Raw genomic sequence first — 16,801 nt, 5'->3', positions numbered from 1 at the left:
GCAGTTTAATCGCGCTTAGGCTCGGACATGCGGCCGGTGTCGGCGACTCACCTTGGTCCATCCGACCAAGGCGACTCGCCGCTGAGAAGATACTGCTCGACCATTTTTGAACTGCAGCATTGTTTGCGAGAGCTTGGAGTCTCACACTACATCCGCGCACCATCCTACGATGTCAGCAATCGGCAGAAAAATTTAAAAAAAAATTGTATTCAAAAGTAGTCTGAGAACCAAGGCATCATGGGCTAGCCAAGGGGCTTGCAGAAATGACGGAATGTGTTGTGGTATGTGGGGTGTAACATTCCGAACTGCCACTTGGGCTATGAGGGACGCCGTAGTGGGTGGCTTCGTATTACTTTATATCACCTGCGGTTCTCAACGCTATAACTGACGCAGCATAGAACATGGACATTTTTCCTTTTCGCCTCCATAGATATACTGCCGCAGCGGCTGTGATCGAACCCGCGACCTGGAATCAGCAGCTGAACGCCGCGCGGCAGTGAGCAGGAGCTATGAGGCGGAGGCATTTAATATTGCAGTGTCCACAATGAGCTGCAATTCTGGGCTATTACTCTAAACCAGGGGTAATATGCCCTTCTACGTATTGGCCAGACCAGGTCCTGAGGAGACGATTGTGTGGAACTACTGAGTCGTCTCATTATTTTCTATTTTTTATCTAACCTGGATAGGTGAAGCGCGCACCACGTGGCCAAATTGTGTCGATCCACTCTTGCCTGGGATGTTCTCTAACCAAGTGCTTGCCCATTTTGTCAAAACAACGGCTCATTCCGACTCCGCGTTGTAAAGAAGCCATAAATCGTGCCAAACCAGAAGGCCACAGATAAGCTTAGAACCCACGAAGTCCGCCATTCATCATCAGTCGCAGCCCGCGGGTCCTCCAGCCTTCCGCCCCGGCGGCACTCCAGCCGCCGCGATCGGAAATCGAAACGCTTCTTCACCGCGACAGGCTCGCTTCGGATGGAGCTGTTTCGCTGCCTATACGAACAACTAAAAGAGAAAAAAAAATATCTTCCTTTTCATTCCCAGGGCTCCCTTTTCTCACGGAAGGAAGGCGGGAAGGCAGGGGGGGGGGGGGGGGGGGGGTTAAGCGACACGAGCTGTCAGTGGCCTTGATGTTCAACAAATGTGGTGGAAGTGTGCAAATAATCTGCTCGTTTTGTAGAAGGTCACTATATTCGTCAGACCCTCGGCAAATAAATGAAGTGCCGGCTATGTGGCTTCAAAAGATGCTCTATATCTTTCCTGTACTTAGCAATCATTGTTTGCGTTCAACACATGTTCGTAGCGCGCAAGGAAGGCAAGTTCTAGCTTTTCGTGCTATGGTGATACGCTATACCCTGATCGTGAGACTGCATGAATGTCCACAGAGGAGTAACTTTAATGATTAATAGAATTGGAACTGAAATTTTATTGCTGAATAAAGCAACTTTGCGAGGAGGCCAGGTGGTGCTTGACAACCGCTGACCCCCTATCACGAAGGCCGGCTGCCAGAACACTGCCGTGGTAGCAGCTTATTCTTTTAAATTGTGCAACAAATATGTGAGCCTACCTCGGAAATAAAAAGAAATGTGCCATTCGAAAGCAGAAAAACGCCTAACGAAGCCGCCTTTGATCTTTTCTCAGCATCTTATTGGCTTAGGTTGGTGTGTGCAGAGCGCTCCCAATGCACACGTTAGTTCAAGCATCCAAGGAATTGATGCTCCTTCGTTAGCGATTTCTATTAGGTATTCGTAATTAATAAATAAACGAAAGGCTGCTTAACAGTAGTATCTTTTATATATTTAGCGCTCCACATTCCCCTGAAAAAATAACTTGCTTCAAAGACGAAATCGGCGTTTGAAATTTATTTTCTTAAATTTGTGCGGAGTGAAAAATCGAGAAAATAAGCAAACGCCGCAGAATTCTTGATAAACCCGTTTCCACTCACTTCTTCCTTTGAGCTTGCTTTTCTTTTTGTAATCTTCGTGAAATGTTTTACTATACCTTGTCTTACCAGCAACGCATCCAGCTTTCTTGATAACACTTACAAAAATCACCAAACAGTACGTACTGTACGCTTTGTGACACATATCGCGGTGCACTGAAATGCCAGGTTTGTTACATCACTTAGTAGGGATTGCGATGTTCCCCATTTAGTTTGAGGCCTTCAAGCCTGAAGCCCTCAGTCATAGTGACATATTGCACAACTGAGGGTTGTTTGAACATAGAACCAGAACTCGCAAAACAATGCTCATGTGGCATCTTACCTTGTCGAAACTTTGAGTTCAGGATTGCCCCTAATAGCACGGCCGGGTGCTTAAAAGGGTTATTCACTAATCCCCTCCCGTCCTGTGTCCTCCGTTCGCTGCCAGAAAACAAATGTGTCCATTATGCCAGCTCACACCGTGCGCATCTGCTTCCTTGCTGCACTACCTTTCTCCCTCCTCAGGCACAAGCAAGTTTAGTTGTCGCAATTGTCGTTTCCTGACCTGCTTAGTGCCCGCTGAGTTCCACAGTATAGACCCACGTCCTCAAGCGTAACTTCTCTTCCCTGCAAAAGCATGCGTTTTTTTTTTTTTTTGTTTTTTTTTTTTTTTTTTTGCGTCGGGTACACAGTTATGCGATTTCATTCTTATGCATCGGCACTGCGACGAGTAGAAACCGACTAGAGTACGCAGGAATGCTACTCGAACAGACGTTTTTCATAATCGACCGTAACTTAATTACTCCTTGAAGCCCCGCTAGAAGAAATAAAGCAAACGTACAAGCATGACGATGCCGAACAGCGCAAAAATTATTCCCTCCAGCTATGCGCTCATCCCGCGTGACAGCGGGCGACTGTGACGTTCGCCGTTACGGCAGCCAAAGTGACCTGACCAAAGGTTCAGACCTATCTAGAACCAACCTCGCGCACACAGAAAGCTTCGCGATTTCGCTTTATAATAGTAGTAATAATAATAATAATGAACCGCGCCGCAAGGGAAGGAAGGAGGGTGGGAATTAAAGTGGAAAGAGAGAAAAGAGGAGCCGTAGTGGAGGGTTCCGGAGTAATTTCGACCACCTGGGGATCTTTAACGTGCGCTGACATCGCACAGCACACGGATGCCTCTTCGTTTCGCCTAAATCGAAACGCTCTATAGCTCCAATGGCGGCAATAGGGCAGCGGCAGGACCACGAACGGCGGTGGCCAACTTCCACTCAGTGCATGCGCCTGACAGGGCGCTGCTGCTTGCATTGTCTTCGCTGCCGCGGAGACATTTCGTTGGCAAGCATTAGTGCAACTTTTCTCCCAGATTTCTACGATTGTCTGCTGCTGATATCGGAACTGGTCAAGAACCAAGCCAGCTGAAGCGTGAATCATAAAACTGGGTTGCGCGTAAAAACAGGATTGACCGGCGGCAGCTAGTCGTAAACTGCTCTTCAAAGGCGAACCTAACCACGCCCACGCGCTTTATTTAAGGCGCAAGCGGCTTTACTAAGGCTATGGACCCAAACGCAGCGCTCAAGCTTATATAGCGACAGAAAGTCGCGACCAACCCCTCCCTCTTCACACGGCTTCTTTTTTCTTTTTTTTTTTTTTTCTTTTTTTTTTTTTTTTTTGCTGCAGTGAGCCGGTCTTAACGGCCGTCCTCTGTTGTTTTGTCCTGCCGCACTTGCAGATGCGAAACTGATATCGTTTCATTGCTCGTACCGTGCGTGTGCATATTGCCTGCATATTCTGAGCGATCGAACTGATCGATGTGTTCTGATGGCTTTGCAGGTCATCGGGCCGCCGGGTCCTCCAGGCCTACCGGTGGGTATCGACCTTCTCATCGAGGTCTCCTTGCGCTCTTCTTATCTTGTCATTTCGGTCCTGGACCAAAACAGTGTTCGGCACAGGGCAAAAACGCCTGATATTGAGTCGCACGCGATGGGAAAGGATGAAACTGTTCATGCTGGCAACACAACTAAACAATGGTTGCTTCGGCCCATGCATCTTTTACCCTTTCTTCATTTTTAATTGCTCGAACCGCGGTTTAAAGGCGTAAGGTTTGATCGTTGCTTATCCACAGTGTACGGTAGGAGAGCTTTGTGTAATTCGCCGCTAACGGCCGCGGAGCGCAATTATTTCTCGGACCCGCGAAAGCCTCACAGTTGATAATAAACGCACCTCATCGGGACCCAGATTATTTGGACCTTCGGCTAGTTTCACGGCGGAGAAAATGAGGTGGCCGTAAACTTACGCATTTTTCGAATTCGTCCGACTCGCAGCACCGTGAAAAATGTGCGAGTCACTGACAAAGACTAGGTGTCTAGATGTGTTACCGAATTGTGACGAGAACCGGTGCACGAGCACGCTTATCACTGCTTCTTCGCTGATCAAAGTTTTCACGTTTTTTTTTTTTGTTTTGTTTGTTTGCAGGCACTTAGTTAAATGTACCTCCTTTTTGCTCAGTCCCAAGCTAATGCGGCGGATGCATGGCAATTCGATATCAGGTTGCGCTTCGTCACTGCTATTCCGTTCTGAGTGCCTATCAATATTGTAGACACTCATCTAGAAGCTCGGTGAACGCGCTGTATTTTTCTTTCCCTCCCTCTCATCGTGTTCTGCGGGAACCCCCTCAGCAAAAATATATTCGAGGCTGGTCCGACAACGAGAGGAGGAAGTAGAAATGAGCACGAATAGAAGTATATGCGACGCTAAACCGTGTATAGAACTTTTTTTTTTTTTTCATCGAAATCGAAGACGGCCGAAAGGAAACGGAAAACAAACTCTGATCGTGGGGCCTCAAAATAGGCTATAGCGACTATCTATCAAACGCAGTGCGCGTTTGTTTTCATTGAAAATCAACGTTGGGGGGCTTATCGAAAAATAAATATATATAAAAGTGGAGGTGGAGACGGCTAGGCTGGAGGGAGAGAATTGTTAACGTCGTGGAGGTTCATTACCTCTACCATCCGTCTAAGCTATATCGCATTTACTTGGGCGCAACCCCGTTCTCTCTCGTGTGTACCTTATTTCTTTCTGTTTCTTTAAATCTTCCATTTTTCTTGCGGCGAGAGTTTGTATGCCACCCGAAAGCCTCTTTCACCGCGAGATTAGAAACAAAATTCCTTTGCTGTAGTTTGTTGCGACGCATTGCGGGAAACACAATCTATAATGTGAAGACGGTACAGTACGAAACCATATGTAGAGGTTGCAAGCAGTGTGCCCGTTAACTCCTCGCTGCTTGGCATGACGACGCCCTGGTAAGAAATGCTGACTGCGGTGCTTGAACGCCTTTTTTCTCTCTCTCTCTCTCTCTCTCTTTATATCTCGTCTTTTTACACAGGCCGCAAGAAAGCATCCAACAGCTTTGTAAAGCTTTAAACAAATTAGCGCCTCAGCATTTCCGCGGACGGAAGCTCATACTAGCGCAAATTGCTCGTGCTAACGCTCAAGACAAGCGCTTTAGAAAACTATAAATCTGTATGCGTTCAGTGCAGTGCTCATTGTTCAGTACGTGTTCGGTGCGGCCAGAACGGCCGCACCAAGGTCTGCACTCGGCCTCTTGTTGCCGTCAATGAGATCCGGACATTCCACCTGCCCATAAATAACAGTACTTGTCAATGTATTCTGGGAGCACCGGTTACGGGAATAAATGGCCCCAAGTTCAGTGCAAGGATTTTGTCCCTCGCATATGCCGTACTAGAGAGCTAAAAGTCAGTGTTGATTTGTGTCGGGCCGTCATTCCCTGACCCAGTAAAAATCTCAAGCGATTAGTGTTAGCCCCATGCTTTCGGCAAGCGCTCATTTTATCTGTGCGTGACCGTTCAAAAATTCGCGAACGCGCAAAAAGGTCGCTCTTTGAACAAAATTTCTTACTTTTCATGGATGTGAAGTCATGTACGAAATGTATGATGTTGCTATAGTAGACAGCGGCATGGAGGCACCCCCGAATAGTCGCTTTCTCAAAGGCAAACTGATCGCAAGGAGAGAGTTTTAGCTCCAGGGCTTCCATCTGTATTGCACGACGAGGAAAAAAATTGTTTTGAGCGGCGGTCGTTTAACTCGTTTGCACAAAACTTGCTGCACTTGAAAACGCGCATCAAAACACTGGCCGCAGGAAATTTAAGTTCGGTTCGGTACCAATGGTTTTATATGAAGAACTTGTCAAATATCGCCATTGGCGATTTCAAATTGGTATATGTGCGCAAGTGCGGGCGTCCTGTTCACTTCCTTCGTGTTCTAGTCCGCGTCTATCCTTTCGACAAAGCATTTGTAAGCTTGGGACTTCCTAACGCAACTGAACGTCTGACTTATGCAACGATCTAGTGGCGCTTATTCTAGCCAGGCACTTCATTCGGGAAGCGGCTGCGACGTCTCCCAAACACAGACAACGAGGAAGGTGGCGACCTATGAGTTTCTCATTTCCGCTGGACGGTTGGCATATGCACAGCGTTCTGATAGCGCCCTCTCGAAAACGTTGGCGGGTGAATAAAAGGGGCCAGGCTGCGGGCAACGTTTTGTTTTCCTTTGCATTGATGAAAATTGTTTGCCAATTGAATAGAACTGGCAAGGGGTTATTTCATTCTTTTTTTCTTTGCGTTCCTTCGTCTATGCTTCCTAGCACTTTTGAAAGGCATTACTATAGCTCGCGTTACCGAGTTGCAGCGTTCATTTGAGTTTTGCCGTCAGCTTTCCTGCAAGCCCTAGGACACCTAAAGACCGGCGGCTACAAAAGATATCAGCAAGGATCCTTCGTTTATATATAAGAAACAAAAAAAAAATCAAACGTGCCAGTAGCCTGGTGCAACCGTAACCGCCGTTCTAGCTGTTTTAGTTGAAAATTGCGTGGAGTTCAATGCTTATAATTGAATGCACCGCGACATACGTGCTCATGTTATTCAACAAGACTGAACAGGCGTATTAATCCACGGTAATTCCGCGCCAAACGCACCGCAGTTAGCGTTTGACCCTCGATTCTTTTCAAGGTTCCTTATTGAGCTGTAAAAAGTATTTTACCTGGATATGTTAAAAAAAAATTTTCCCGGTCATGAGACAGCGTTTTGAATTTTCCAGACCAGTCGAAAACTGCGCGCCTCGTTTAAAATTTCACGGAAACTTGTTTTCTTTTAGTGTGCTAGCACCAAGCCCGCGCTTCCTTATTTCACCGTTGTTTGTTTGTTGGGATCCGATCCTGCGCTCTTTAACTCTGTAGTATCACTGCACCACCGCGGCGGGGCTTATGATGAGTGGCCTTTCACGTTACTGTGATAGATTACGACCGTAGGCTAACAATAACGAGTATGTGCGACGCGAAACAAAAGTGAGAAACAGAAGTATAGAGCCCCTCATTCGTATGTATAATTTCCTCCTAACTTGCATAAAATAGTTCGACTCGCTACAAAATTAAGATCTAGAAACAAAGAAAAATCAGGTACTGCGTTTTCTTTTTTTTTTTTTTTTTGTTATCCGATACAAAAGAGCAAGGGTTATACACTATTAAGAAAAAAAAAAGTGAGGAATGACGAAATAGAAAATAATTGTTTGTAGCTTTTCAGTGTGACAGTTTTCGACTGGCCTTGAAAATGCGGAGGCCTGTCATGTGACACGATATATTTTCCTTTCGCCGAACATAGCTTCGCAAAATAAATAAATAAATAAATAAATAATAAAAAAGCTTTGGCAACGCAATAAAGAGTCACCAATTTTCTGAAAGACCTCTGGGAGTGTCGAGTGCAAACTACGCTGCGTTTGGCGTGGCATGACCCTATGGCGTGGGAAAAAGACTTCTCATCCTCCATCCCATATCGTCTGTCAGTGACCGCCCCATCTCTACGCATGCCGCTGTGCATTGATTTCGATTCCAGTGCACCAGGCATACTTCGCTTGCAGTGCAGATGCGTGCGTCGGCTCGTCTACAGTGCTGCTCCCAAGTTATCGCCAATACTAAAGCGCGTGACTCTTTGCCAGTGAAAACAAAGCTCGCACGGAGCGCTGGTGCCATTCATTGTTCCCGTCGATATGACGCAGTGCATTAACTCCGTTCCTATTTTTTTTTCTTTCGCCATCACGATCGCTGTTAGCTACGAAAAGAATTAGACTGTGTGCACTAAAAGGGAGTGACTTGCGATAGGTTAGGAAGAAGCACACTGAATGGTGCTAGAGAGAGACTGAGCTGGCATGGCGAGCTCTGCAGACCGGCGTCTTTCCAAAAGAAACACGCCATGTGCTCTACGCGACACCGGAAAGCGTGACATGGGACCGAGAAATGAGAGAGCGGAAGTTTAGGAAAATGTAACGTCACCTCTTCCTGAAATTCCGCTTTGATATTTCTTTACCTCACGCAAACGAACATAATCCGCCCAGACGAAAGGGCGTTGCAACGAGACCCAGGAAGAGTGAGAGGCACTTTAAGGCGTTATACGCTAAGAAAAAGACAAAAATCACTTTCCGCAGCACCTGGGCGATTGAGCCACTTTTCCAGCGATTCTCACTTCATATTTCTACGACATCTGGTTTTTTTTCGCGGATTATTTATTGTTGCTTATTGCGGCTTTTTTATCTGTCAGCACAGCAAGGAAGCCCCCAAAGGGTGTTTGCCACGCCCCCCGCGCGAGAGATGGAAGCCCTGATAAAAGGGTCCCTGTAAAGAAACGACTAGCAAAGCGTGCGTGGCGTGTAACCGCACCACCGGAAGAACAAGCATGTCGCGAAGTTTTTGTTTTCAGAATGTGGGGGTCCCTTCCTGGCGCTTTCACCGAAAATCGGAAGCAACACTTCGCGTCGTCCCCTTCGGTGATGACGGCGTGGATATATATATATATATATATATATATATATATATATATATATATATATATATATATATATTGGATATATACATATTGTTTCTGGGAGAAGAATTACATTGCACTTGAAGCTGCCGTCGTCCTCGAAATATAACAGGGCTCATCAGATTAGAACAATGTAGGAGATGATGACCAAAGTTTGTTAAAGCATTTAAATTATAGCCAGCTCTTAATCTGCCCCTTTCTTTAGCTTTTCTTCTCAGACAGTAGGTGCTCAAATGAGCTTGCGCTAATTCAGTTTCGCTCAATCTTTCATTTTGTGCGGATAAAACAGTAAAAACCTTTCGTTAAAATAAGATGAGTAGCCAAGTGTCCCTGATTGAATGAAAGAAGAAAGTGCAAACGAAGACGAATCAGTTTCTGCGACACTAAGCAGCCTTCATTCGAGATTACCGTTCATCGAACCAGAGTTTAACTGCAAGCCGGTTTGGGCGCAGCAAAATGAAATCAGAGAGGGCGCGAAAAAAAGAAAATGTAATAAGGCCGCTATTTCTCTGGTGAACACTTCTCTCTTTCTGTTTCCTTATAGCCTCCAGGTTGCTTGCCGTGCAGAGAATAAAACAGGTGTAAGTTTTCTGTGGGCGTCACTGCAATGTCCTTGTTGTCTTTATATCTTGACAGCCCACGCCAGTATAAAGGTGGGAAGATCAGTTAGGTGATAGTCGATCGGAGGTGCAAGGAACGTTAGAGTTGAGTTAGAGTTGAGTGGCGTGGTTTTCTTACTGCACTAAACTACAGTGTCTGGGCCGGTATTCCGCCGCGATCGGTATCATTCGACTTTGGTCTGCTCTTCTTGTTCTTTTTGCGATTAGCAGATTCCGACGGCAATAACGTGGCAACTCTTGATTCAGTGACAAGCCCCGCCGCGGTGGCTCAGTGGTTTCGTCGCTTGACCCAAGAACGCGAGTTCGATACCGGCCGCCTCGGGGACCGAGTGGAGAGCTCAGGAAATTTTTGAACGCCTGGGGTTCCTTAAGGAGCCCCGCTATCGCAGCCGCGTCCTTGGGATCATCGCTCGAGCGTTTTAACCACTGTGGCGAGCGGACACTTTTTTGATTTTGCCATACATTCGCAAAGCGTGCGTATTCGCCGTTAATGTTCACACTTCAATGCCAGAAAGTTGCGATACACAATGTACGCAGATGGAAGTGAGCCTTCTTGGGATATGCCGATGTGCGCTTCGCGCAGTCAGCGAAGCCGCTTGGTACCGCTCCATAGGTTTCTGGTGTACACCGGGTTGAATGATTTTCAGATTTACACTTACGCGTACATTCACGCAAAGTTGTTTGGAACATCAAAATAATACTAAGTCCTACCCGCAAAAACTGCACGGGGTTTGAACTGCAGTAAAACTTCCCGAACGTGTATGCGTAACTGGCACAGATTCACAACGAAATAAAATGAAACGTTGAAAACTTACAGATACAGTCATTAAGAGTAAAACTCTACAGTACTGACAACGCACATCCCGTTGCTGGCCTCGAATATTGTGCGGCACATCACCGCCAGCCTCTTCTATTAAGGTACAGTGGGAAGCAAAAACGGTGCCTATCGCACGAGCTTCGGCGGAAACTAAATTGCACTTCTACGAGTCTCACATCCAGACAGCCAAAAGGCCAGCAGCTTTTATTTTCAGACATGTCAATCTCCTTCGGGCTCCTGGTCATCTAAGACGTTGTATCCATGGCTTTATGGTATAGCAGTTCCGGGCGGTCGGTTTTCGCGACCTGAAAGGGCGCGTCCAGTAATGCAGCATGGCGGCGACGAAAGACTCCAGTTTACGGTGCTTCGATGCCTTTCCTGGACATCGAGGCACTCTGCTAATGTTGGCCGCCTAGGTGGAACATCGATCATTTTAAATTTTAAGTACAGGCTCGTGCTTCTCTATAGGTGGCAGGTCTGCCAGATCGCTCCAAGAACCGGTAGAAAATTGGCCTCCATAGTCGTCCAAATGTAGCCAGAAGTTAACACAGCGTGTTGTGCAAGTAAATGTATTCAGTATAATGTTTATTCGAGCTATACAGCTGAATCCTTGTAGCTCATACTTAACAAAGAAATGGCATTTGGTCGCCATTATTTTTATACCAAACTTATTTGAGGTCTTCATTCGATCAGAACACCTCTGGTGGCGGCGAAACAAAACAAAATGTTGCCCGTTGGCACCGGGGGCGCCATCTAGTTGAGATGCGAGCTCGAAAAGATTAATGGCAACGCACTAACAAAACTCATCAAATTTAGTGCAGTTTTGGCCAAAGAAAGTTTCACTGATTATTTTGAACAAATGAGTTGATATAGCTCTTCAAACTTTCGGCAAAACCCTCTGCCCACCTGCTTTCCTTCGCCGAATTTCTATGACAGTGTCGCTGTGAATAACATGAGATGGCGCCACAGATGCCATCGCTAGCACAATGGCTCGTTTTGCTTCGTCGTCGCCACAGACGATGCGAGAATCTGACTTCTGATCAAATGAGGCAACCCAAACGAATTTGGTACGACAAATACTGACGATGAAGTGCCATTTCTGTGCTAAATTCGAGCTGCAAGGGTTCAGCATTTAAGATGGGAGAAGCATTCTACGGCCCGCATGCGATTTCGCAACTAGAGTTATTACAGGTATTCTGCCGATTGTGGCACCGATCATCAGCTTCTTGTTGCCAAGTTTAAGCTTCGATTAAGGAAAACGCAGAAAACTGGAAGGCCTTTCAGGCATGATCTGGATCAAATTCCATCAGAATATGCTATAGAAGTGAGGAATCGATTTCAAGAATTAGATCTAGAAGACAGAGAGCCTGAAGAGATGTGGACTGATGTTCGTGATATAATACAAGAAGTTGCTACTAAGGTAGTTCCAAAGCAAAAGAAATGCAAGAAAGCAAACTGGTTATCTGTAGAGGCTTTGCAAATAGCTGAGGAAAGGAGGATGGCAAAAGTTATGGGGGAAAGAGAAAGATACAAGGTTCTCAATGCGGATTTTCAGAAAATAGCAAGAAGAGATAAGAATACCTTCCTGAACATACAGTGCTAAGCAGTTGAGGACAACAGCCAATTGAGGAACACAAGAGCTCTGTATAAGACAATCAAAGATATCAAAGGAAGCTTCTGTGCTAAGCTGGGCGTGATAAAGGACAAACAAGGCAGGGACCACACTGAAGCCTCAGAGATAAAGAAGAGGTGGCAGGAATACACAGAAGAACTGTACAAGAAGGACCCGGATGTCCAAACCCAACATAAGACGGTTGTGATTACTGATCTCGAGCCGGGCATCCTGAAGAGTAAAGTTGAATGGGCCTTAGCCAGCCTTGCCAAGAACGAAGCTAGCGGAATTGATGGCATTGCAGCAGAGCCGCTACAAACCCTCAACCATGACGACGCTGTTAACGTTCTGTACACATTATGTCAGCAAATTTGGACAACCCTGCAGTGGCCACAGGATTGGAGGAGGTCAGTTTATATCCCCATTCCAAAGAAAGGCAGTGCCAAAGATTGTTCCAGCTACCGCACGATCGCGCTTATTTCGCATGCTAGCAAGGTGGCGTTGAAAATCCTTCAAGGTAGGGTGCAGCAGTATGGGGATTGGGAGCTTCCGGATGTGCAAGCTGGGTTTGCAAGGGCAGAGGAACTAGAGACCAGATTGCCAACCTTCGCTGGATCATGGAAAAAGCAAGAGAGTTCCAGAAACCTATCTACTTCTGCTTTATTGATAATGCGAAAGCGTTTGACTGCGTAGATCACAGCAGACTGTGGCAAGCTCTCCAAGAGATGGGAGTTCCAATTCACCTCATCTGTCTCCTCAGGAACCTGTATGTAGGGCAAGAGGCCACTGTCCGAACTGGGCATGGTCTTACTGATTGGTTTCCGATTGAGAAAGGAGTGAGACAAGGCTGCATACTGTCGCCCTGCCTATTTAACCTATATGTTGAGTGCATCATGAGGAAGGCCGGTCTGGATGAGTCTTGAGCTGGAGTGAAGATTGCTGGAAAACGTATCAACAACCTTAGATATGCTGATGATACCACTGTAATGGCAGAAGGTGAAGAGGAACTCAAGAGACTTCTGATGCGCGTACAAGAAGAGAGTGAGAAGTTTGGGCTTAAACTGAACATTAAAAAGACAAAGATCATGGCGTCTTGACCTAACAACTCCTGGAGCATCAAGGGACAAGAAGTGGAAGCTGTGACAGATTTTCTCTTCTTGGGCTCCATGATTACTCTGGAAGGAGACTGCAGCCATGAAATTAGGAGACGCCTACTTCTGGGAAAGAGAGTCATGGCTAGCCTTGACCGCCTAGTAAGGTGCAGAGACATTAGTCTGCCAACCAAGATCCATATAACTCGTGCTATGGTCTTTCCAGTTGTGATGTATGGATGCGAGAGTTGGACTGTGAAGAAGGTTGATCACCGAAGAATTGACGCGTTTGTATTGTGGTGCTGGCGGAGACTCTTGAGAGTTCCTTGGACTGCCAGAAGATCAAATCAGTCGATATTGTCGACCATAAACCCTGACTGCTCATTGGAGGGTCAAATTCTAAAGTTAAAGCTCAGCTACTTTTGTCATCTGATGAGAAGAGAGGAGCCGCTGGAGAAAGAATTGATGTTGGGAAAGGTTGAGGGTCACCGAAGAAGGGGTAGGCAGCGAACGCGATGGGTAGATGTCATCCTCGAGGCGTTGCAGATGAAGTTATGTGATGTTAGCAAGATAGTGAAAGACCGGAAAGCGTGGCATGATATGGTCCATAGGGTCACGAAGAGTCGGACACGACTGAACGACTGAATTGAACTGAAAAGCACCAAAAAAGGTTTGTCCTTGGAAAGTGAATCCTTCGGCATATTACATAAATTTTTTTCCAGAATATCTACATGTTAGCTTTTTCGACGCATGGTTTCGGGATGTTGCGGGCGGCGCGGTTTTTCCGCATCGCGCGCACCATACAAGGGCCGCGAGATATGTAAAGCTTATACTGCACCTGTTCAAACGCTGCAGCAACGCAAGCATATAATCAAATTCCTGATAAAGCAAACGCGGTCTTCGTCACAAATTAATGTTTAATTTCGTCAAAGCACAAAACAATCGCAAAAATAATAACGTACAGCAAAATAAACTAAAACAGCAATCGTGTAAGTACATTCAGCCATTTAGCACAGTTACAGCTCATGCTAATTTCGCTGAACACGACAGAAAGGAATAGTAAAAAGGTGCAATAAAATTGCAAAGCGATATCTGCTAGAACAGTCAGTAGCAGTACAAAATCTAATATAATACATAGGAGAAAGCCTAGAGAAGCAACCTAGGCACAATGAGCGAAACGGGAAATACGAAATAAGCGTGCGAAATTGGACAAAAATTCTTGGCCAAGTGTTAAATCCTTACAGTAGCATCCGTTTCTGGCCTGTCGAAACTTCAAGTGGAGGAGCGCTTCCAATGTCTCTTTCGACATTCTGTTTCGCAGGTCTGTTTTAGTGAGCGATACCTGGCTGAACACTCATTCGACAGTGGCGCTTGATACGCGAGGTAATAAGAGAACATCAGCTCAGACCTCAGTGCGAAAGTCGGCTTTCCGGTAGAATTTTCCGCATTTTTTCTAGTTTACTCAGTTATCGTTTATGGACTGGATACCATCTGCCAGATTGTCCACTATCTTTTGGAGCAGCCCATATGGTTCTAATGCAGAAACTGAATTGGTCGCTATAGAAGCACTGAATCGGTGATTTAAAAATCTAAAGGAGTATATTTTTTTACGTGTTTGGGGTTTGGAAGTGCAGGTCACTCGATCCAGGTTCGTACGAAGCCGCAAGGAAGTTACGGTACCTTTTCAGCAGATGAACTTTATCAGAGTCACTGTGGCCACACCTCTCCATGCAGGCGAAAAAAAGAATTAAATCCCTTTTCGCGTGCCTATACATGTGATATTCGCTGCTCCCATTTGGCGTTGCAATTAGCGTTTTCACAAAAAGAATTCAATTCCTCATTTCACCTGGCAGGGCCGGGGGCCTGGCACTTAAGAACGTGTTCGTACCCCAGGATTTAATTTATGGTTGGGCTTAAAATTTTAAAATCGGTAGATATTGAGCAAAATAATAGCACCGAAACAGTCAGATAGCTAAAGGGATAATTTTCACGCCAAAAAAAAAAAAATTTATCCCTATTTAGCTATTAATATGTCACTCTGGCAACACTTGTTGGCGGTGGCAGCCTGGGCTAAGTCAGACTTTCGTTTCTTGGGAGTATAAAGGAATAAACGACAGACAACAAGGAAATCTCCGGTTTGCATTTGAGAGCAGGCGACGGGAAAATTATAGCTATGAGCGGTCGACGAGCGCGATGGCGGGTACTTAAGACAAATGAAATTATTCGTGGAGACATCTCAACAACGAACGGATCAATGACAAAGCTACAAACGCGCTATTTCCTGCACTTATCATTACAGAAAGCATGATTCAGCGATTGCCGGTGACTTGCTTGCGCTTGTGCTAGAAAGAAGTAGACAAGTTTCCCGATCGTCCCTCGAGGTTTAGCTGATAAGAGGGGTCCTTTCGCGTTTCTTCATCTTCATGAAGTTTATTAACCACATGCTATTTTAAATATTAGCATAGATTTCTAATCGCGTGTACAGGTGGAAAGCAAGCAAGAACAGAGGCGCTGCCTTTTCATTGCAGTTTTGTAAGCAGTAGTCGAAAGTCGCGTAATGAATGTAAGGCCGCTACGACGATTTTTTCAATGCGTAAGCATTAATAGGCTCATAGGGCAACGAAAAAAAAAGCAGAAAAAAAAACAACAAAAGAAGCTTTAGCAGAAGATGTCGACAGAGAGTGCGTCCGCACCCTCAAAATTGGCCTTCTTGACCTTGAAATTTGATTTGACCAAATTTGGTTCTCAACTTTCTCAAGTATGGCCAGTTCAGTGCTGACTTCCAAATTTGGGTGGGCCGACTTCAAAATTCGGTTCCCTGGACCCGCAAAATTTAACATGTTCAGAATTTGACCAAAATTGATGTTTAATATAATTCGAGTGTGGCAAGTTAAGAAGTAACCTCTAAATTTTGGTGGGCCACTTCCGAAATTTGGCCTTCCAGGCCCCTGAAATTTGATTTCATCTGAATTTGAACAAAATTGGCGTCAAGCCTACTTTGGCTATGGCCAACTCAGTAGTGAATTAAAGTTTAGGTGGGCCACCCTCGAAATTTGGCACGTTTATGCATCCTCCGCGCGTGGGAGGCGACGTGCTCCCTTGGAAATGTATTTGGTCGATTTTCTGTCATTCTTGTCATATGCCTATCTTGCTTACGGATTACAATCACAGCGAGGACAATAAAGATTTGCAAAAATTGCAAAAAGAATTCGAATGAAGTAAAGGTAGAATGAAATATTTATATCACTCCACCCCTCGTACTCTGGATAGAAAAAAAAACTACTTATCACCACATCCGTGCGTTGTATTAAGAACTACATTAAAGAAAGAATCAGACCCAAAACCCTTCGTGTTTCTAAGATGCCCATGACTCATGTGTGCTTAGAAATGTTTAACAAATAACGCCTTGTATTCACGTAGGCATTTCTAGTCTAACAAAATCTTTTTAGAATACATGGGCTCAGTGTCTGATACAGATTTCCGCCCTCATGATCCTGAAAGCTTTCTACTACGGCGGGAAAGCTTCCTGTTCCCACGCTCTCTCCCTATACTGCGGGTACTAGAAAAATTATGGAATGGCACGGAGTATTTTCTTTTTTTTTTTTTAAATTGACCAAATTTACGGAAACGCAAACCGATAAACGCGTAAAAGTTTGTTATCCACAAAGCCGTAGCGCTATCGAAGCTGTTAACCGATATGCTTCACAAACCAACTCAGCACTTTCATTTGTTGAAAAAATAAAATATGCAAATAATTTAGACAATATTAGCACATAAACTTTGAATTGAACTGTTTTCGATGTGGAACTCTATATTCGACCTAGTTTCAGAAAACTAGAATTGTTTCTAAAACTGTTTGAAGCTC

The 16,801-nt window shown here is 45.3% G+C and overlaps 1 protein-coding gene across 1 annotated transcript in view; it reads left to right on the top strand.

Moving 5' to 3' along the window:
- Positions 1-16,801, top strand: part of LOC146202850 (uncharacterized) — a 426,668-nt gene that overhangs the window by 381,646 nt on the left and 28,221 nt on the right. Inside the window, exon 21 of the mRNA XM_084602213.1 lies at positions 3,758-3,790. Coding sequence (XP_084458339.1) covers positions 3,758-3,790 — 33 coding nt within the window. The remainder of the gene's footprint in view (positions 1-3,757; positions 3,791-16,801) is intronic.

Source organism: Amblyomma maculatum, chromosome 1 (assembly GCF_055883805.1).
Source record: "Amblyomma maculatum isolate TAMU_Amacu chromosome 1, ASM5588380v1, whole genome shotgun sequence".
In the NCBI taxonomy this organism is placed as follows: Eukaryota; Metazoa; Arthropoda; class Arachnida; order Ixodida; family Ixodidae; genus Amblyomma; species Amblyomma maculatum.
Note: the sequence above shows the minus strand (reverse complement) of the source record. Positions and strands in the feature narration are given on the sequence as shown.